The sequence below is a fragment of the Apiospora aurea genome, assembly GCF_038362705.1.
Source record: "Apiospora aurea strain CBS 24483 chromosome Unknown utg000001l_segment0_segment0, whole genome shotgun sequence".
NCBI lineage: Eukaryota > Fungi > Ascomycota > Sordariomycetes > Amphisphaeriales > Apiosporaceae > Apiospora > Apiospora aurea.
This window is the reverse complement of record NW_027117388.1, coordinates 5,209,690-5,231,472: the sequence shown is the minus strand read 5'-3', so window position 1 is coordinate 5,231,472 and position 21,783 is coordinate 5,209,690. Positions and strand designations below refer to the sequence as shown.

The window sequence follows — 21,783 nt, the reverse complement described above, 5'->3', positions numbered from 1 at the left end:
AACTTAGGTAGCCACTGAAAGCAGTATGACGATCGACAGCTTCAGCTGGGGTATACTAGTTCCGCAAGACGGGGTATTGATCAACACAAGCAAGACATTGCAAGCTAAACTGGCTGCAATTCGGGAGGTTTTGCTACAGGTCAATAATTCCCTAGCATTACCATGTCTTCCTTTCCTTAGCTCTTGTTCCAAAAAAGTTTGTGAAGAGTATATTGCAAATAGCAGACGAACGCAAACGTTGTTGGCATGGGTTATGATACATCTAGTCGTATTTTCAAGGCAAATGGTATCTTGATACATCACGCTGTAGAAAAAAGAAAGTCCGACAGCTCTCAACTGCCCTCCTTGTCCCCGTAACGCCTTTATATGCATATGCACCAACAGCTCCAATCAAAACATCGCCCCTTCACGAAGTAATATAAACACGGCCATGAGCCATGCACTCGCTTTTCACCCCTTATCCTGTCATAGTAAAAGGAGAGACGATAGATTGCCTAAAGCCATCTAAGCATCCACCATCCTCCCGCAGGCCGCGCAGAGCAATCTTTGCCGTCCGCCGACTTTCTTGGCCTTGAATTCGTGCCCGCCACACTTGGAACACTGCATATCTTCACTTTCGTCGCTCGCACCTTCGCTGGATACTTCAGAACTGAAGCGGCTGCGATTGCTTGACTGAGAGCGCCGGGGACGGGTCGGTGTCGGTGGCGCCAGACGCCCGCCCTCCGCAGCTTGGACAGACGCAATCCCGTTGCTAAGAGGTATGCTTTTGCGGCGGCGAGGTATCTCTCTGCTGCCCCTTGGCGACTCGTTGGATGTGCGAGACGCCCCTGGTCCTGCCAAGGCATGTGAGCCTAAACTTTGGCGGCGCTCGTCGTCAGGTATGGGGATAGGCTCAATGAGCGCGGCAGCGGCTTCGGGCACCTCGCTCTGGGCACGGATGTGGCCCTTTTGTAAGGAGCCCAAGCCAGGCCCGCTCGTGCTGCCACCCCTGGCCGTCCCGCCTATATTGCGCCATCGGTTGAGGTTCCAGAAACTATAACTTGCACCCGCCGGATCGAGACGAAGTTCGTCCTCGTCCTCGCCATCCATGCTACGGAATGAAAAGCTTGGCGTGGGCGGCAGCGTGGGGCTATTCAGCTGCTCCCGGCGCCCAGTTGTTCTGATGCTGGCTGTAGGGCTTGTCGGCTGCACGCTACTGGGCGACGTGTTTGCATATGGTTGCCGCCGAGCCTCCGCGGCAAGTGTCGCCGCACTGGATGTGACGGGGGTGCGGGCTTTGGCGGGGCTGATGGACCGCTCGCTGCGAGCAGGCGTCGATATGACGATCGAATTAGGACGACTGGCTGTGCCTTCGATGTTTTGCCGCCACGAGTTTATGTTGTCGGGAGTCAGCTGCGTGCCCAGTCCAGAGAGCCGCTTACTGACAGATCCCCGGCGCGAGTTCGGATCCCTAACACTGCTGGCGCTGGTCCGGGTCACGATGCTGCCTGAACGTCCCAGCACTCCCTCTCTCCCCGAGCTTCCGCGAGAAAGAGGAGCCCGTCTCCCAGTTGTCATGACGGCGCTTCTTGAAAGCGCAATCCTGTCGGAACACCTTGATCATGCCCTCTTGATCGGCCGTCACAATAATATTGCCGTCATAATGCTTCGAACGGGCCACAAAGGCCGGCGTTTGTTCAGGCTCCCGGACCGCAGGCGCCTCCGCTGGTTCTGGAGCGAGCCCGCTCTGGCTGGCGGTTGTCGACTCTTCCATACTACGCAGAGTCACAGGGGGTGGATTGCATAGAGTAAAGACTGGGTCATGGGAGGATTGAAGAAGCTGTCTTGTCGCGGTCGGGACGAAGATCGCCTGCGTCACGACGGTAGGATGGGCCTCGAAGTATTCGTAGGGTCGTTTCTCCTTGTTGGTCGAGTGAGTCGTGGCTGTCGACCAAATGAAGGACTTCCGATCCTCGCTGCCACAGATGATGTAGTTGCCGTCGTCGCTGAAGCTCGCGCGAATCTGGTTACAGGCGTTCTCGTGGCCCTTGAATTTCAGTTCAAGGAGCTTGTCGTGCAGCCCATATATTCGAATGCGCGAGTCATTGGACGTGATAAGGACCTTGACTTCGCCATTCGGGTCGTCCGGCGGAAAGGACATGGCTTGTATACCTGTAATCTTGCTGCCTTTGGCATTCTTACCTCTGGATGACCGTACGTGGACTTGGGTCTGGAATTTCAAACCTTCCGTCTCGTAAAAAGTACACAGGCCGTTCAGGCAGCCCGCAATGCATGTCTTCCCATCTGGCGAAAATGTCACCGCCGTAATGAGGTCGGCCAGCTGGCTCGAGTAGGCAACCGCTTTGTCCGGGATGCTCCAGAGCCGTAGCACGGAATCGAGCGAACCGGCCAGAAAGAAGCGATCGTCTCGGGGATGGAAAGCTATCGACGTGACAAAGTCTTTGTGTTTGAAAGTGCACAGGCACTCCGGCCGGCTTATGTGCCATAAACGCACCGTCTTATCCATGGAAGACGACAATAAAAAGTTGTTTTTGCTCCAGCTGAGGTCCAAAATCTCGCCGGTATGGCCAACAAACTCTCGCACAGGGTTGGGATGGAATACTGGCGCGCTCAACCGCTCGCCGTAGGAGCCTTGGTCTATCTCGCACTCGTCATATGCCGCTCTGTCTTCCTGTGACGACATGACGGCCCAAATGCGAACAACCCTGTCCTTGCCGGCCGTCGCGAGGTACTTTCCATCTTTGCTGAATTCGACTGCCCAGACCGGCCCGCCCGCCGTGACGTTCTTTGAGCCAAGCGCATGGGTCGTTCTGCCTGAGCCCTCCTCGAATGACTTGTCGCTACCATCGGGAAGAGGACGAGTCCCTACCAGCTCCTGCGCGAGGAACATGCGGTTGAACTCCTTGAGTTTCTTGTTATGGGATCGAACCCGGATGTACCGCGGGGGCTCTTTATGGTGCGGTATGTAGCCACCGGCCTCAACGGTTGAGGAGAAGACGACGGCGTTGGCGCCTTCCGTCCTTCGCTCGCTAAACTCCGAGGCGTCGTCGTTGTCGTCGTCATCCTTTTTCTTGTTTCCGATCATACTCAGGCGACTCAGGAAATTGCCCTTCTTCTTCTCTTTGGCAGGCTCGGGCGTGGGCGCCGTAAGCTGCTTCGCTGCGAGATCCGAGCTGGGGCGAGGAAGCCCTTCATTGACGGTGGCCGGGCTGTCGGGTCTGCCGGAGGTGAACAGGCGCGCGGGTATGGAACGATCCGTGTTAGTTCTCACGAAGATATGCTACGTGCAATGGAACAAACATTAGCTTCCAGCCAGTTCTTGACGGTCGCGCCTACCGGCCAAACCAAAACGGCAGGGAGCAAACTAACGTGCGATAATGGGTCAATTGCAGGAGGCGACGGCGTGATCGGTGCAACTCCGTTCTTGTTCGAATTGTCTTTGCCATCCTTGGCGATGGTGTCCTTCCGCGATAGTTTCGATGGTCCTTTTCTGCCCGTGGCGGATGAGGGTACATGAATGTTGCTGCCTATTGGAGTGGGCCTGTCAGTTCGAATGTCATCCAATACAGATCATCGTTGTTCATAGCCTGCAACGTCGTGGGGGCGGCATGCCGTGTATGCGTGAGCGTGCTGTAATCACAATCACAGGCAAGGAAGCGCATCCCGCAGCTACAGGTCAAATGGACATCGTACCATGCTGCTTCCGCAGGAGGCTGTGCTGGAGGATGGCCGACAAGGCACTAAGATACGGCGGGCTTGTGCTGACATGTCACGTACCTTGCTGGGCATTCGAGAGAGCATCTTGAGAGTTGGACGGTTCGTTGTTCGCAGAGCCCGCGCCGTCGGGCTTGGAGGTAGCGCGACTGGCACCACTTCCATCAGACAGCACGCGGGAGCTATCGTCATGGAGGCGGGCGCCGCTTGGGACTTTGACAGCGGGAGTAGAGCTGGACATTTTCCATCATGCGCTCCTGAGAATCGAGGAGTTGGCGTCGTCCCTTGCTGACAATGTATGTGCTTTTTGGCTAGGTAGCGGCTGTGCCCTCGGCAACCGCGGATTGGAATATCGTCCGAGTTAGGGTCGTCCTATCAGTCAGAGGCTGGTTGGGTGGATCATGGAAAGCATGGCAGTGCCATGATATGCGAACTCTCATATGATAATGTAGTAAGTGCGTGCCTAAGATTATCTTAATGCATCGAATCGGACAGAAAAGGCCCCGAGTGGCCAGAACAGAAACACCAGCCCCAGAGGCGGCGGGGTCCAAGAGCATCTATTAATACTTTACTTTGCGGAACAGGGAGGACAGTGTTTGTCGCAGAGTATCGCAAAACCGAATCCTAACTACCTACGGACGCCTGCCTACCGTGCACATGTGTCAGGCGGGCAGTACTTGTATGCGGTGCATCGCATCGTGGCCAAAGGCCTGGCTCTGGCTGGGCGTGGGTATTGTTCCCCGTCCGACGCTGTTTATTTGATTCGTTTCTGCCGCCGGGCGGTTGGGCCCATGACGTCCGTTTGCTTAAGGTTAAGTGATTAGTACGTCATCCAGTTTTTATGTCACATCTCGGGTTACTTTGTTTCTGGACACACTCCAATTATCAGATCTCTGGAACCCAAAAGGCAAAATCGCCGGGGTCTCATGGTCAAATTGAGTTGCGCATCTCGGATTGTAGTAGCACTTGCTTCAGCATATGTTAATTGCATCTCAGTCTTCAGGGCCTTTGTTCACCACCACAACTTACGTGCCTGGCGACCTACCCGCGTGTAACATGTAACAGTACCTAGGCACACACGCTGGGGTACTTCTATCATGGACACTTCAGGAGCTGCGAGGGGGCTGCGAGGGGCCGCGAGGAGCCTAGAGGGCTATTTGATAGTAAGTAGATCGCATGTGGGTGATTTTGAGGTCGTCAGTGCCATCGAGACTCGAGGATTGCAATACTCGTGTTGCTATTGTGCTTCCGAATCGCACTCCTTAGTTTATATTATCAAGTCTTCTTCTTCTTCTATGTCGCCGTTTTGGCCATCTCCTTCGTCGTCATCTTCATCATCCAGTCCATGCATTGGGTACGTGAGGATTGCGGCAATACCGCCTAGGGCGTCCAACCTCTGCCCACTTTCGTGGTCGCTACTGAGAATCCTGGCTTCGCCGCCATCTTCCCGCACCCTGTCAACCAGTGCAACGTACTTTTTCCTCGTGGCTAGGTCCAAGCTTCGGAAGAGGGAGTTGTTGACCATCAACACACCCCCACCCCCTTCCGACAGCACCCTCGTTGACTGCTTTCACTACCGTCGAGACACCGTACCATGCGCGCCCGTCGTCCTTGCGGAGGCGAGCAAAGAGTTCGTCCATGTACCGCGTCTCCTTGGAGAACTTCATGTCTTTCATCGTTGCCAGTACCTCGGGGCTCTTCAGGATCTCGTTCAGGCTGTGCAGGTGCCCGGAAGACGAGTGCACCACTGTTGCTTCCTTGGCCATGGCCATCATGGTCTTGTCGGCCCTCCTGGTTCCCTCTTCGGATATGTACTTTTTGAAATCCCCTGCTACGAAGCCGGGGCTTGCCAGCAGCAGAGGGCGAGGAGTGCCGAAATCGATGCTACGCATGAGCGTCGTCAGCGTCTTGTCGAAGAAACGGCGCATCCCCGATGTCTGATCCGAACTAGCCGCCCGCTTCTTGGGTATTGTGCTCTCGACGCGCTGCTTTAGAATGGTCCGATATTCGGTAATAAGACAGATGTTGGCGACTCCCTCCTGCATAACCACAGCGGCGACAGTTCCCTCCTTGTCCTGCTTCAGGGACTCGTTCAGGGTTTCTGTTGCGACAGAGTCCCAGCCATTCTTCTTCCATATGGTGAAAGGGCGGCTCAGCTCGAGATCGAGGGTGTGATACTGGCCGATATTGACGAAGCTGTTCTCGACGATGACCGTGCCAGTGACGTGCAGCGCGGATGCGGCCGTGTCGAAAAAGGTTGACGTGACTCGTATGGTGAGGTCAGTGTGAACGCGCTCGGAGTGGGTGCTTCCAGTTTTGGATTCTGTGGTGACCTTGCGGACGGCGTGAGCTCTGATGACATCTTCGGGCGATATCAGATTGTTGGCATGCCACATGTCTTCGGGCTCTACAGGTAGCAGAGTCACGCTGCCTTCGCCAACGTCATTGAGGCGTTGGGAAGACTTTGCCCCGACCAGTTGCATGGTGGCTGTCTCGCCTCGGCCTGCTGTCTGCCTTTGTGTGCAACAGTAGTAGTATCGGAGGATATTTGGGAAGTTGATTCGTGTGGCTCCAAATATGCGGTGTTCCTGATTCAGGTCTATAGGTAAGTAGGTAGGTTAGGTATTTTTTTTTTTTTTTTTGCGACAGCCTGCCCCAACTCAGTAGTGGTAGATCTCTGTCAAGCGGGAGAGTTGCTGGCTAAAATCGAAGCATTTACCCCGCTGTCGTCACTGCTTGGGCTGGTCGATAAGGCCCAGTACCGTGGCGGGGTTGGGTATCAGGGCGGACTCAGTCAGATAGGGCGCTAACGGCTGGGTCATCAACTTGAATCCCTTTCGTGACAGTACAGTTCGCTTCAATTGGCAGCCATCAACAGTTATATGTTCTTATTTGCCAGTAGAAGTGACTCTTGTCAAACAAAGGTTTCTACGGTGGGACGTAACAACAGAAACGCGCTTTGATTGGGGTAAGATATTCCATTATGTTCACGTCTTTGACGTCAGCAACGAGTTTGTTACTCAACATGGATGTTCACAATGGCTGCCAGATTAGCGATAAAAGTGGGATGCACCCTTATTGCATACTTACATGTATGTATGTATAGATGGTTTCTGGACATCTTATGTTCATCCATGAGTAGGAGATTTGGACTGTAGATGCCTTGAATGGGTACGTAATTCTTAAACGACTGAAATCAAAAATAGTCAACTGCACCAAGCATGAGCCTGACATGCCCAGATATCCAATAACGGCCCAGCCCGACCCGCGATGCAAGTGGGACGCTCGCACCGATTGATCTTAGTGTTTTCCGCTCGATACAAGTATACAACGAATAATCTCGTCGTTGGTCGCCAGTTGCTGCTTCGCGTCGGCCTCCAACCAAGGTCGGACGTGGTAGTACGAGTTTATGTGCCTTGAGGCTGTCTCGGTGCAGCGCAGGTCATGTCGTAACCAGGTAGCCTCGTAAAAAGTTCATCTCTCATGCAGCTGCCAGGAAATGATTATGAGATAGATTGGCCTGCCCGTTTCGCATGTAGCAAAAGCAATTATTTGTTGGCGTAATACACCATGCACATGATTGCCATGAGAAAGCCAGGCATGTGGTATTCGCACATAGTGTTAGCCCACGCCGATGCCAATAGGAAGAGTGCCAGAAGAGCCAAGGAGCCAAAACCCCAGACACGGCCTGCCTAGTCTCGTCCTGGTCTGTGGTCATCTTCCTTTTCTGCAGTCCGCGTGACCGCCAGGACAGCAGTCATTGGCCCAGGCACACCGTCGGAGCATCCTTAAATCCTTGCCGCTGAACCAGACCTTCCACAGTAGGTGTTATTGGACGCGTAGGCTGTCCATTCTAGAGACAGGTATTCAACGTAAGCCAGTGGAGGACTGCCTCCGTGATGGATACACCATGCGTACATCGCCCCGTACAAATTATAGACTCATCACGGCTTAGTTGTCAGTAAGAGGTAAGAAATCGTTATGTGATGGGCGGCCGTGTTGACAATAAAAAGGGGCAATTCTATAGACTGGAAAGAGAGCGTGTAGCTGAATAAGAACAAGCCTTTGCATGTCTGCCGATCTTTGCTCTCCAGGTCTGGAGGGGGTCTGGGGAAACAAAAGAAATGGAATCCGGGGTGCTTGAAATGAGGGGGCCTGGGTTGATCCCGGGAACCAACCATGCCCCCCAAAGTTACATAGTTCCCTTGCATTCGAGCTTCATGGCAAAACGACCAGGGGTTGGAAAGGTTGGTAGGTTGTAGCACGGTAGGTGTGTACTTTCTGTCGGATCTCCGATGTACTGCTGTACTCTGTACAACTATTGCTGCGTCGGGATTTGATCTTCGGGGGTGAGGCATTATACTCAACCTGGCTGAAAAGGCCATCAACAGTCGCCTAACTTCAGTTACGAAAGCCGGGCCAAAGAAGCCAGTCCCTTTCGCCAGTAGGAATACAGAAAGATAGGTACCTACATCCTAAAGCAGGTAGACTTGAATGCAGTTTTCCACCAAGGATGATGTCCCGGACGGACGGACAGGCGGGATGGTTGAAGGGCATCCATGTACTTAGATATGTGCATGTAGACGTACCATACCTACCTACATACTACATGGTACATACATATTCGTACATGATCGAAACTTATACGCAGGAAGCTTCTTCCAGCCAGGGATAGAGGAAGCGGCAAAGGCATTTTAATGAGATTCCAAGTCACGCTCCTTCACCGACCACGAGAGACAATGTGTATACGTGGCTAGGTGGTCATCTATCGCAAATGGGTTGTCTACTCGCCTACGTGCCTTTACTAAAGGATCACACCCTCCCTCCCCGCGCGCCACCTCCTCGTCTTTTTCGGTTGTCGCTCTTACAACACCTAATCGGGTCTTACGCCATGTCCCTCTCGCACTCAATCAATCGCACTCAATACAAGCGGCAGACAGCCCGGCAGGCATCGGCTGTGTCCATCGTCGTGTTGCTTTTGTAGCCTTACTGGAACGAACCCACCACTTGCCACGTTCCTGGGGTTTCCGGCCACGTCCACCGCTTTTCGGCCTCCTCTAGGTTATCCCCAAACCACAACGGCACCCAAATCGCAAGGGCATCCGGCCTCATTCCAAGAAGGCCGCTTCACTTACCACGGACCCTTCCGGCTACTTGCGGTCTAGCGCTGGACAGGGAGTCGGGAAAGCGCAAAGCAACACCACAAATCTCATTGCGCACAGAATTCGACGCTCGTCGTTTGCGTTTCCTACACTATACAATACAGTGTAGGACAACGCGCGACTTGAAGCGAGGAAGACTCAGCAAAGATGGTATACTTCCCAACGTAGCCTTCGGTCTCACTTTGCTGTGGCAGCTCCTTTTATTGCACGTGGGCGCTGGTGAAAGGTACTACGGACGCCGCGGCATTGGGACGAAAACCGAGAAACAGCATCAGCCAGCCACTAGGTGACCAAGGGCTCCAAGGGCTCCAAGGGCTCATATAATAATCTTGAGTGTCTTGTTTTGCAGAGCGGGCGCACCATGGCAGCAGTCGAGTTGTGTCCCCGATATAACTTATCCGAGCCGGTTGAGCCATGGGATAGTCATACAATGGTCTCCCAGAGACTGCATGAGACAGCTGGAGTTCCGACCTTACAGTTGCTTCAAATCAGGATATCAGCCCCAACGTATCTGCCTGACAACGGGCTGCATGTCAGAAGCATCACCGGCTACGACGGGTTCTTCGTCCCTGCCATGCCAGATGGACATATCCTCCCTGAACTCCCGGCCCACGAGCTCAGCAGAACTACGTCGGCGACAAATGGAGGGTTACGACTAGACCTTGATTCGAGGCCGGGCTCGACAAGTGTGAGATCCTCGTCAGAACGAGATAGTAACCGATTTGACAAGACGCCAGCAGCTACCCCGGGCAAATCTAGGGGCATTAACCCGGAAACGGGACCGAAAGATCTGTCAGGCCCTGGGAAAAGAGACAGCATGACCCCTGATATTTCCAAACGGCAGAGAGCTCCCCATGACGTCGATGGCCCAAACACCAACCATCTCCCATGCAAAAAGAGGCGCCTGCGGCACCGACTCATCACTTCGCGCTTGTCGCAGCCCTACTCCTTGCCTGCGACGCATATCCTGAACAGAGAAACCGGCGAAGACACGCCCGTACTCTCGCGGTTCCTCAAATTTGCGGCCATGGGCCCCAAGAAAGCGGGCCATCAGACCGCCATGGTACGGAAGGCGGCGATCCTCAACCGCGTACGACTGAACGTGAGGCAGGCCGCCGTGACCAGAGGACACGACCGGATGTGGCGCATGTCGGACATGAGCGTCATGGGCCATGGCTTGCAGCTGGTGACGGCTTCCACCGGGGCCATGTTCCCGGGACGCGGTAGCGCCGCCGGCATGTCCTTACCGCACGTTTGGCGGCCGCATACGACTGGCACACCCGCCTCCGGCACTGCGGCTGCCAAGGACCACCACGGTGGCAGCAACCAGATATCCCAGCAGGCCGGCATGAACGACTCAAGTAGATCTTCTATTGGTGATGACACCGCCGCGAACCTTATCTCTGCACAATCATCGCAGCGGCAGCAGCAGAATCAGTCTTATCCAACAACAACCACCGCACACACGCCCGTCACAAGTATCATGACGCCTCTCCACCTCGATGAGGCAGAAGAGTCGACCGCCTTCCCATTCATCGATGACGACTTTCGATATGCTGATCTTAGTGACGACGACATGGACGACGTCTACACCGACTTTGGCGCCTTGTTCGGTGGCGGCGCTGCTAAATCACCTGGAGATGTAACGAGGGACGATGAGGAAGAGCACTTCTATGAAGAGTACCTGGACGAACTTGACGGTATCCCTTGGGCTTAGCTGTGTGCATATGTTGGGAAAGGTACGAACTCGCCATATCGTTTGATCCTATGGGCGCGTACTGGCCCTTGGAGAGAAAGGGGCTGCGCATATTATATATAAGTATTTGACAAAACCGCAGGGGATCAGTATCGTTGGACGGCTCGAAAATGGTTTAATAATTATACGTATTGGGCTGTATAAGTCGAACCTGGTCTTGCCCAACGCCGTACCGTATATACTACAGCGCCCGCCGTCGTTTGGCAGCGATGTTGGTTTCCAAACGTGAAGAATGATACATAGTGTGGCCTAGTATAAGCTGGTATATAGGCCATGCCGCGCACCCAGTTCAAGCATTTGCGCCGTGTCAATGAGGTGCACTTCCTTCGGAACCCTCGTTCTACAACATACTGAGTAGCAAATTGCCAGCCCCAATGTCTATCGCGGCTGGCATTACAGGTTACCAATGCAACCTATCAGATCATTTCAGTAGCCCAGCTTCTCTTCGTCCAGACACATCTGCCGGACCTGTAAAGCTGGCATATTCAACACCGCAGCTGCTAGAGAACAGTGCTCTGCAGATACCGGCCACTAGGATGTTACCAAGATCTCTCTTGGGTGTTGCTTCTCGTCCTGGGCTCCGGATTGCCTTGGGAAAGTCAATTCAGACCGGCTTCTCCTAACATGAAGCGAGTATGGCATTGCACCGTAGGAAGCTATCAGAGGTCGGTTCAAGACCAAAGGCTCAAACCTGGAGGCTCTTCGTTTCTTCGCGGCACTCATCCGCATCAGTCGATTGCGTTCAGCTTCTTTGCGCGATCCAACGCAATGTCCACCATGGCCTTGATGGCCTCCTGCTCTTCCTCCTTAGAGTCGCCTCTGTCTATCCGCCTGCGCATGTCCTCCATGACGACGGGCCGACTCCGTCCGTTGACGAACACGACGTACCGCAGGCCGGGGAACCTTTGCTCGTACTCATCGTTCAGGGCCTTGAGCTTCTCGGCCTCCTCGGCGCCCCCCCTGGTTCAGCTTTGCCTGCTCGGCTTGCGACTGGGCCGACTCGACCTTCTTGGCCCCGAGCCGCGGGTGCGAGCCCAGGATGCCGTGCAGCTTCTGCTGCTGCGGGCTGGGAGTAGTGCCGGGAGAAGACGACTGGGAGGCCAGGGAGGCCAGCAGCGAGCCGACGTGCCGTATGAGCGACGTATATGAGGAAAGAGGGGACTCGTGGTCCACCTCTGATGTTGCAGGACCAGGACCACCGGCCCCCGAATCGGCGGTAGGTGTACGCTTCCGTCGCAAGGTCGGGAGGACGAGGGTGTGCAGCTCGGTCGATCGCTCAAAGAGTGTATCCAGCACGGCGATCTGAGTTTTGATGGGCGCTGTCGATAACGAATCGATGGGAGGGAGCGAAGGAGGAGAAGCAGCGTTGGAGGGGGGCGGGCGCGGGGGCGGGCGCTGCATCGGGTGTGGCCGACGGCGCTGGCGCCGCCGTAGACGACGATGAGGCACTTGAAGCCTCCATAAAATCGGAAAGGGTCCGGCGCGGTTGTAATTCGATGTAGGGCGGCGTTTCTACGTTGCTTCGCTCTTTGGTTGTGAAGCCGACGCCGAGTTCGTTGTGGTTAGGGATGCGTTTGATCCGTAGCTTCAGTTCCATGGGCGTGAATTGAGGCATTTTGGGGTCGTCACGTTATGATATCGATATCGTTCCAACATGGTCCTCATCCTGCATGTGCTTGTGCTGTGCTCTCTCCCGTCTCCATGCAAGCTGGGCACCAGATGCTGGTAGGTACTGCACACGCCCCGCCGGTTGACGGCCACTAATGATTTGATAGACGGCTCTTTCGACCGGTCGAGTAGCGTCCAGGACCGGCCACGGCTGGTATGAAACTCGCGAGAGACCTTACGCTTCATGGCTTAATACATTATTCATTCTACCGGTGTTACCTACAGGAACGATGGCGAGAACACCAGAACCATTGGTCCGGTGTTTTTATCTTCTCTTTCAGCTACATACATATGTCTGATCCCAGTGTTTACCACAGAGGAACCTGTAGGTAAGTACGACATGCCTGTACATGTAAGGACTTTGGGTATCGTTGGCACGGGCAAGGTTCAAGCATCCATTCAATTGATATGCTTGGTATCAACATTGAACTTGAAGCATGCCAAAACAATTGCCCGGCTTCAATGTTCCAATCATGATCTTGACCTCAGTGATGCAAGGAGCGGCAGCTACCTGAACTGACCTGAAAGCAAGTGAACCCAAGCACAGGCCTAGCGCCAGGGGCTCCACTAACGGGTCCTGACCAGAGCTGCATTGCATGAGATTGATCAATTGGATTTGGCCCAAGTTGACGAGGCTGAACATAAATCTTCCCGACCTCTCCCATATTCGTAACAGATGCGCCCGCCGCAACTGCACAACAGCATCACATATCCAAACAGCCAATATGTTGTGCGCAAGTAAGTCGCCTTTTGCCATAATTGCATTCCTTACTATGCAGCTACTAACTCGTGTGCTATAGTCTCTGGCGAGCCTGCCGAGGAGCCTGTTATCTCCAAGATCTCAGGTACGTTCCTGCATCCGCTGCCTCGCCAACCCAAGCTTCGTGGACCGGTACTGACTCTCCGTAGGCAATGTCTTTGAGAAACGCCTGATCGAGAAATGGATCGAGGAGAACGGAAAGGATCCTGTTACCGGCGCCGACCTGACCCTCGATGACCTTCTACCCGTGAAAACGGCACGCGTCGTTCGCCCCCGACCGCCTACTCTCACATCCATTCCCGCCCTACTTTCTACCTTCCAGAATGAATGGGACGCCATGGCGCTCGAGTCTTTCAATCTGCGCGAGCAGCTTCAACGCACCAGGGAGGAGCTATCCACTGCGCTATACCAGAACGATGCGGCAGTGCGCGTCATTGCTCGCTTGACCAGAGAGCGCGATGAAGCGAGGAGCGCCCTCTCCAAGGTGTCGGTTTCGAACAACGGCAACACCGCCGCCGCCGATGCCGCCGCCGATTCCATGGCCATCGACTCGGACGCTCTACCCTCCGAAGTGATCCAGGTGATCGAGGATACCCAGGCGATGCTGTCTAAGTCGCGCAAGAAGCGCCCGATCCCCGAGGACACCGCGACCTCGGCCGATATCTCTTCCTACGCCGTCCAAGGAACAGTCGCCGGCCCTGTCGAGGACATGTCAGCATTTGCACACAGGGATGGCCATGTTGCTATTGGAGGGCAAAGCGGCCAAGTTGTTTTTTACAACAGCGTGCAGTCCAAGCTGGAATATACATTAACGCTGCACGAGCCTGTGACAGCATCCGCGTGGATAAACTATAAGATCGTCTTGGCCACAGCGAGTGGCTCGGTCAAGGTTTTTGTCGACCAGCGAGAGGTTGCCAACTTCTCTGAGCACTCCGCGCCCGTGACAGGCTTAGCTGTCCACCCGTCGTTGCAGCTGTTGGCCTCGGTAAGCTCAGATAAGAGCTTTGTATTCTACGATCTTAAGGAGAGCACACGCGTGGCTCGTGTCTTTACGGATTCTGGTAAGTCAAGACGACAAAATTCCCATACATGACATCTATCTTGCCTACTAACAGTTGTGCACTAGCTTTGACGACTTGCGCGTTTCATCCTGATGGGCATCTTTTCGCTGCCGGTACTGCGTCGGGCGAGATCAAGGTCTTCATGACGGCCACGGGCGAGCAAGCCACGTCTTTCTCGCTGGGTGCGCCGGTGCATGCTATTATTTTCTCGGAAAACGGATTCTGGTTTGCTGCAGCGGGTGAAGGCGAGAACATTGTGACAATCTTCGACATCAGAAAACAGGGCGATGCCGCCAAGGTCAAGACATTCGAGGCTGGTTGTGCCGTTCAGAGTCTCGCATGGGACTACTCGCAACAGTTTCTGGCCATCGGTGGATCTACGGGGGTCGTGGTGCAGCACTACGCAAAGAGCAGCAAGAGCTGGAGCGAGATCTTGAGGTCAGACTTCCCAGCAAAGGGTCTCGATTGGAGCCCCAACGCTACTCAGCTGGTGGTTGCGGATCAAAGGGTCAGGTCGCCATCTTGTCGACCCAGGAGTAGTGGACTTTGGGGAAACGGGGGATCAAGGTGGGAGTGACTCCCAAACCAGTACACCGCCGGATAATCAAAATTTTGCAGGGGATGTGAATTTGGGTGGTAGAAGCAGACTGTTGTGAAAGCAAATAGCGAAACATGCATACGGCAATGGTGCCAGCGGAAAGGGTCGTCGAGCGAAGAACGAGTGTCTAGTTTATAGTCGATACTCTGTATAACAACCACGGGATACTGAAATGCCGGCCTCAAGGATCAGTATGTTAGGTAATGATACCAAAGCCCTGAAGCCTTTTACAGGGACAGCGCGTGGCGAATGTTTGGTTGACTGCATCAATGTTGTTGTTGTCCAGAAGAGTGACATAATCATGCCTGGTTGATTTGATATTTGATGTGTCGGCGATCGGCGTTTACGGAAATAATTAGGGCATTTTCTCAGGTAATAACAGTAGGATGTACAAATTGAGGTATGTAGGTACTTACTTCACTCTGGGCACGCCACCAGCAAGTGCGCATGAGCCGGATGTGGCACGTCCTGTGTAGGTATGTAACCACCGAAGACCTCCTTTTGGCCATGCCATGGGCATTTGGGCAGCTGGAGGCGAAAGCCAGCCATACGGGATGGGAAGGAACAGGAAGGTGAGTACCCTACCTTCCGTTCCCAACTTCCAGGCTGTCATCCGAGATCAAACAACACCAACCCGCTCAAACTAGGAGGTTTTGCTCTGGTTCCTTTTCCTTTTCCTTATCCGCCACGTTACGCCCTCGTGGTCCCATCGCCCACAACAGTGCCCTGGCATCCTCCTCTTTTTCTTTCCCTTCCATAGCCGAATCCCATACCCAGCATTCGTCTCCATCTCGCCAACCCGCGACGTCACGTCGCAGCGTGCAAAGAGGTCAGGCTGTATGCACAGAGGCGCCATGCAACCGCAAGCAAGGCTGTAACAGAACCGGCTTACTCTAAGCCCGTCATTTTGGTATGTTAATAAATCCGATTCATGGTCGCTCACCCTCAACTTGCCCCAATTGCCCCTCTCTACACATGCAAATTAGGCTCGAGGATTCTCGTTGCACAATTTCTATTGGCAGGGGAGTCCGAGGTCCCTTTGGTCCCAGCCAACTGAGCCGGAAACTTACCATATTTATCTGAATTGTTGCACTGTGGAGAGGCCTGGGTGCACCGGTGCTGACAATGTGTTTCTCCAGTGAGTGAATAGAGCGTCGGAGGCAAGCACAGAAGCCACAATCCCCCACAAATAGGCAAGCAGCTCCGTGCCTTGCGCATGAGCAGCTTGACTTGGGACACTTCTCAAAAATTGAGTTATGGCCGATTCGCTTTCCCCGGCATCATCACCTTCGCCTTACTTTGAGGCCCCAGAAGCTTCCTCGACCCTAGCCAACGATTCAGACTTTGACTCCTCCGACGCCCTCTCGGACACAACCGTCGACCATATTCACCCCGGCGGAGAAGACGACCGCGACACCGAAAGCCTCGGCAGCACAGATAGTGAAGAAAACGCCCTTGACTTTGGTGGTCGAATTGCACCGGCCGAAGTGCAGTGGTGGCACAACCGAGCATCCCCATCCGCCACTAGAGTTACGGAAGACGAAGCCTCCGAAGACATTGCCGAGGATCTTGACGACTTGTTCTCCGAGACCGACTCTGAATCTCAGCAGCTGGACGGCGAGCCATACCATCCCCGAGAAATATCGGACTCTGAACACGACAACGGCGCCGACTTTTTTTGCCCAACGGACCTCTTTTTGTTCGTCAGCACAGTGATTACGAGCAGGCCCCGGTTCAATTTGACGCTTGGAATCCTCCGCCCGCTTATCATCAAGCAGTCGATCTTATTAGCGACGACGAAGACGAGCCAGTCCACCGTCAGATCGACATCGACAGCCTCTTTGGCGACAGTGACCTACGCCCGTCACCAGATCGATCACGCCAATCCTCCCACTCTTCCGACAGCCTAGACTATCTGCAAGCCGTGGTTGATTTTGAGGAAGAATACGGCGAGGACGAGGAGGAGGAGGACGACGACGACGTTCAAGAGCTACCGCAGCTGGGGTTTCAGGCCCAAGGAATGCCCGGCTTTGGTGAACAATTACCCTTCCCCAGGATGGACCTGTTCTTTGGGGGTAGACAGGCGCGACCCCATCGTGACGAGCTAGTGGGTGTCGAAGTGCGTCGAAGTGTTAGTGCCGTGAATGGCTGGAACAATCCGGCTGAACCTGCAGTGATTGATTTGACGGGTGACGATGGAGAGGATCAGGTCAATCAGTCCCAGAACGCAAGGCGGCGACAATCACAGCACCGGGACAATGCTCCACGGCTGAATCGCAGTGATAGTAACTATATTGGCAATCAAGCCGTGATTGAACTCAGTTCAGATTCGGAGGACGGACTCAGTCCACAACCCCAAGCAGCAGCCGGCGGTGAATTGCGAGGCCGGTCGGCATCTCGAAGAAACGCCCACCACCACCACCATCATCACCATCACCACCACCACCACGCTCAGCGCGCGCAACGACCCCCCAACGGCAACGGCGGCGTAGCTAACATCCGCACTCCGACGCCTAACAACCTCGGTTTGCGGCAACTGCCCCCTCTTCCACCAGGGCCAGCAGCACCCGTGGCGGCGCAATTGGTGAACTTTTTCAACCGGGGTCCTCTCGCCGGTTTCTTCGGCATGGGAAATCACATTCGTGGGCCAGTCCACGCGCCGATTGACGATGATCTTATGATGTTGGGGGAAGACGGCAACTACAATGCAAATCCTGGTCCGTTCGCCAATCTGAATCGAGAACTCAACTACGGACAGCACCCTTTCCAACCTCGGCCTGGACCTGCGCCAGCTGGACCGCTCAAACCCCAGCATGAGCCCCCTCATAAGGCTCAAGACGGTTTCACTCGTGATACTGGCGGTGAGGAAATCCTCATATGTCCCAGCTGCGAAGAGGAATTGACCTACGATCCGGACGAGACTGCCGAGAATGGACCGCCGGCGAAGAAAGCGAAAACCCGGAGGGACCCCCAATGCCACTTCTGGGCTGTCAAGGCCTGTGGACACGTATATTGCAAGAGATGTTACGACAACAAGAACCGCAAGACTACAACCTCCAAACATCCGCACAAAGTCGGCTTCAAGCCAGACCCGAACAGAGCAACAAAAACTCTTTGTGCTGTTGACGGCTGTACTTCCGACGTCAGCACCAAGCCTTCTTGGGTCGGCATCTATCTATGATGCTGCCTCTCATCATCACACTTGTACTCTTTTAACGAACTCTTCATGACGATTCACGTTGTGACCATATACTATTTGCTTTGCATGGCGTTGAGACCGAGGGTCCAGGATGGCTGCATGCGCTGGAGTTGGGCGTCGCTTTGTGGAATGGATGAAATAAGTCACGGTCCTAGTCCGGATCGTTATTGCGTGGACTCTCGAGAGCCTTAGTTTCGTGGCAAAGCCTTTATTCGAGCCCCCGAAACGTTGAGTTGGAAGGTGGCAAGCGACACAATTCAGCAGCGCGTACTCGTTCGTCGGCGAACTATCGCATTGACTTCAAGCATGAGCAAAGGAATCATTTGCAAATCATAGACGCTTTTGCCTCAAATTAATAGACTGAATCTGCAGACCGTGTCCATCGTCAAGTATGGGAATTCCCCAAGTTGAACTGCGAAGTTAACTAATAGGATTCATCGACTGTCATGCCCTTTATAGATGCAGCACCCATATCGTATTGGACGTTCCATGCAAGTGCACCGGTATGCAGCGCATGCCTTTGCGGTATATATGCGCTACGATCTAGGTACATAAGGGTAAGATTACGGCTGGCACAGTTACCCTCAACTATACAAATTTTCTTTCTATTTGACTGATGGCCATTGGCGAATTTCTAGTATGGAGAGGTTTGACCAGCCAACATCGATTGATCCCTGATGTCGCCACACAACCCGGGCCGCCCAGTGTATCCAATATATGGTAACCATCTCTCAAACACTCCTCATAACAAGGCACCACAGCCTTTCCCTGCCGGCGTCAATCCCTTCAGCTTCCTGCACCTCCCCGCTGTTTGGCCTTTGCTCAGCTTCAAAATACAATATTTCACGTTCTCTTCAACCCTTTTCCAGAATATTTTGCTCTTCCGCTGCGGCTGTGTGCATCGACGAAGTATGATCCGGGTCTCGACTTTGCGGTTCCATGGCGGTTGCCCAGTGTCCGGAGAAGCGCATGTGTTACTTCGCTCCCTGGCACGACTTGTCGGTAGAGTATTGGCACGCGAGTGACTACGATTGCCGTCTTTCCCGGCGAGGCGCCTTGCTATTGCCGACGCAAGTATCATACACCGATCCCTCTTGCGCTATTGGAGGGAGAGCTGGATCATGCATAGCGGCCTTGATACTACGTAAACAGCGTCGTATAAAACCAGGCGCTGGCTGCTTTTCCTCGGGCTGACCTTGCTCTTCACTTGGGGGCACCGCCGGCGTCACTAAGCAAGTGGAATCGAACGAATCAGAGCCCTTCACTCCATACTTCGCAAGAATGTCTCCCATGGATGCAGTTTGCTCACGAATGGTCTCTTCGGCGGCTTCGAGTCGAATGTCCAGTTCTTGTGCGGCTCCTCTTCGTTGAGACAGGTGCCCGTATACGCTCCCATGGCCGCCTTGGATCGGGCATGAGCTGAGTCCATGTTGTGCCCACTGGGCGTCTAACTGTCTCATATCTGCTATTATTACCAGAATCGCCACGAGACGGTTCGTTGCCGCGCGCACTGCGGCCGTGAAACGTCTCTCGTCTTCGGCCGAGAGTTGGGGGCTTCCAGAAAAATCGGGGTGTTCGGGTGTGCCGTGCATGTATTGCAACAGAGGGAACTGGGCTGGCTGGCAGGCGGCGCATAGAGCGCGAAGCTTCCGTTTCTCGCCGTGGGACAAGGCAGGGCTCGTCAGAGCGAACTTTGCACTTTTCAAAGCGCTTTGGTAACATGAGCTGACAGTCTGATGCTCTGATTCTTGGACGGCAGTTGTCCCATTGGTTTCCGCAAGCGATGGTGGGGAAAGTAAGAGCGCAGGTGCAGCGCCTGGGAGTCCCTGCGGCGAAGTTTCGTCAAGGCCCAGTTCCCGGAAACGGGAGCTGCAAATATTGCGGCTCGCCTCTCCCGTTGATGCTTGCGTACGGCGGGCGTTGACAGGCAAGTGCTCTGGCAGTTCGTTCGTCGGCGGCGCCGCATTGTTGCCGGAGGTCGTGCCAGTGTTGTCGGCGTCTGTGTTTCCTGCCGGGGAACTCGGGCTGGCGGTATAAGGACTTCGTACCAACGTCGCGTTCGGGTTTTGGCCTCGAATATTGCTTGCCAGCAGGGGGCGGCAGCTTCCCTGCTCCCGCGGAGATGCTTCCTGCATTGTGAACTCTTGTCTTCCGATACGACCGTCAATCGGAAAGGGAGACAGCGTATTTCTCGCCTCGAAGCTCCGTACGATGGAGTTGGGGTCTCTTCAAGCCTCACCGAGAGTTGGGTCCGTATGAGAGCATGCTAGCAGAGGCGTCTTTTCTTCCGGTTTGTTCTATAATGAGTCTCCTTGGCCTGCTTGGGTGGTAGGTAGAAGCAAACCCCAGATGTTGAAATGATGGAGCGTGGTTTTGTTTCGACCCGTCTCGGTTGATAATGTTCGCAATATAGCGAGACTATACAACAAGGGAGCAAGTACGAGTAAAGCTATTACTACTTGATGCGACAGTTCGAGGAGATTGATGCGAGGCTTTGTGGCCTTTTCTTTTCCTGGGTTTGACTTTCTGGAATTCCGAGGCATTCCCTCGTGGTAAGAGTAGAGTCTGGTCTTGAGCGCCCAATCTATTTGCTCTTGAACGTGCTGGGTTCTTATTTACCATATGCCAGGCTTCCTGTCAGACAGCCATCTTGACTCTTGATGATTAGCAGACGCTCCTCTGCAGGCGCGGCGATACACTAAGGCTCGTGCTATGATGAACAGCTATTGTGATAGTGTACATTGGCGCCTCCTACGAAGCTTGAATTTGAGACGTGATTGATTCATCGTATAGTTGACTTGAGCCTGGGACGGAGCATTGCGGACTGGTTATGGTTTTGCAGCGATAACAGCTCATTCCGCCTCGGTGCTCTGACCCGGTAAAGGGACCAATTGGGCATCGGCAGAGAGCGCGTTCTACAGTCAGACTATATGCCACTGGCCCAAGTGGTAAGTTCCGACTTTCAATGTTAGTAACCGCGTGAAAGTTGTTGAGTCAATTGCAGTAAAGCTTTGAGTTGGAAGCCCCTGGATAGGTATGTTTGGTGTGGATGGTCTGATTGCTCATCTAGTATCTAGCTCAATAAGTGCCGAATTGACAACAACCAAACAAAGCATCTTGGCGCAGGGGGAAGCGCGCCGGGCTCATAACCCGGAGGTCCTTGGATCGAAACCAAGAGATGCTAAGTTAAATCTTTTGTCATTTTTAATAATGGAGATTTTTCCAAAACGAAATAAATGTTTTTTTTTTCTTGCTTCCCGTTTATTTTGCCATTTACGCTTTGGGATCTTTCATTTTTCGTTTTTAAATACTCCCTTTCTTTGTTCTCGCCTCTCTCTAAGTGCAATGGGGTAAAAATATGTACGCCCCAGCAATGACTCTCGATCGCGGATTTACCACCTATACGCAACTGCTGTGTGCCTACTAAGGGAAGACCCCATCTTGGTGCCTCAGGCCTCGTCCTACGAAACCCTCATGTTGGCGCTTACACGGTCCAAATGCCATGACATACTCGGACTGTCGATTATCCTGATGGGAGACGCTGTATAGCACAAGTATAGCATGAACTGCCGAGTTGTTGATCAGGCCCTGAGGGGTATGCGGCAGGTTTCTCAAGTCCTCCAATACAGCTTCTTGATTCTGCAGGCCGGGCTCTGATAGCAGGCATCATGGTCAGTCAAAAACTACCAATCAAAGCGAGGACCTCGAAGGATGCACTCTTCATGCTATGGCGCGATTTCTGCGTGCTTGAGCAAATACTCTATGGCGTGGTCAGCTTCCCCGCGTCGTCCTCATTGCAACTTGGGGCTCGTGTAATGTGTACGACAAGCCTCTCTTGGTTACATAGAGGCATATATAAATAACC

The 21,783-nt window shown here is 53.8% G+C and overlaps 7 protein-coding genes across 7 annotated transcripts; 3 read left to right on the top strand and 4 right to left on the bottom strand.

The window, feature by feature from the left end:
- Positions 1-504: 504 nt before the first annotated feature.
- On the bottom strand, positions 505-3,955 carry PG986_001598 (WD repeat-containing protein; the record flags this gene model as incomplete). Its single annotated transcript, XM_066837820.1, has 4 exons — positions 505-1,450; positions 1,494-3,280; positions 3,337-3,527; positions 3,778-3,955. The coding sequence occupies 4 exons, from the start codon at positions 3,953-3,955 to the stop codon at positions 505-507; spliced, it is 3,102 nt and encodes a 1,033-aa protein (XP_066706713.1).
- Positions 3,956-4,981: 1,026 nt separating this feature from the next.
- PG986_001597 (uncharacterized protein) lies at positions 4,982-6,197 on the bottom strand (the record flags this gene model as incomplete). The annotated part of the gene is made up of 2 exons (XM_066837819.1): positions 4,982-5,213; positions 5,248-6,197. The coding sequence occupies 2 exons, from the start codon at positions 6,195-6,197 to the stop codon at positions 4,982-4,984; spliced, it is 1,182 nt and encodes a 393-aa protein (XP_066706712.1).
- A 3,109-nt stretch (positions 6,198-9,306) lies between these two features.
- Positions 9,307-10,593, top strand: PG986_001596 (uncharacterized protein; the record flags this gene model as incomplete). Its single annotated transcript, XM_066837818.1, has 1 exon — positions 9,307-10,593. One exon carries the CDS (start codon positions 9,307-9,309, stop codon positions 10,591-10,593), a length of 1,287 nt encoding a protein of 428 aa, XP_066706711.1.
- Positions 10,594-11,360: 767 nt separating this feature from the next.
- On the bottom strand, positions 11,361-12,247 carry PG986_001595 (uncharacterized protein; the record flags this gene model as incomplete). The annotated part of the gene is made up of 3 exons (XM_066837817.1): positions 11,361-11,579; positions 11,638-11,934; positions 12,011-12,247. The coding sequence occupies 3 exons, from the start codon at positions 12,245-12,247 to the stop codon at positions 11,361-11,363; spliced, it is 753 nt and encodes a 250-aa protein (XP_066706710.1).
- A 778-nt stretch (positions 12,248-13,025) lies between these two features.
- On the top strand, positions 13,026-14,661 carry PG986_001594 (cell cycle control protein; the record flags this gene model as incomplete). Its single annotated transcript, XM_066837816.1, has 5 exons — positions 13,026-13,038; positions 13,101-13,145; positions 13,210-14,121; positions 14,187-14,629; positions 14,656-14,661. The coding sequence occupies 5 exons, from the start codon at positions 13,026-13,028 to the stop codon at positions 14,659-14,661; spliced, it is 1,419 nt and encodes a 472-aa protein (XP_066706709.1).
- A 1,314-nt stretch (positions 14,662-15,975) lies between these two features.
- On the top strand, positions 15,976-17,900 carry PG986_001593 (uncharacterized protein; the record flags this gene model as incomplete). Its single annotated transcript, XM_066837815.1, has 2 exons — positions 15,976-16,418; positions 16,571-17,900. The coding sequence occupies 2 exons, from the start codon at positions 15,976-15,978 to the stop codon at positions 17,898-17,900; spliced, it is 1,773 nt and encodes a 590-aa protein (XP_066706708.1).
- Positions 17,901-18,943: 1,043 nt separating this feature from the next.
- PG986_001592 (uncharacterized protein) lies at positions 18,944-20,053 on the bottom strand (the record flags this gene model as incomplete). Its single annotated transcript, XM_066837814.1, has 1 exon — positions 18,944-20,053. The coding sequence occupies one exon, from the start codon at positions 20,051-20,053 to the stop codon at positions 18,944-18,946; it is 1,110 nt and encodes a 369-aa protein (XP_066706707.1).
- Between the last annotated feature and the right edge of the window lie 1,730 nt (positions 20,054-21,783).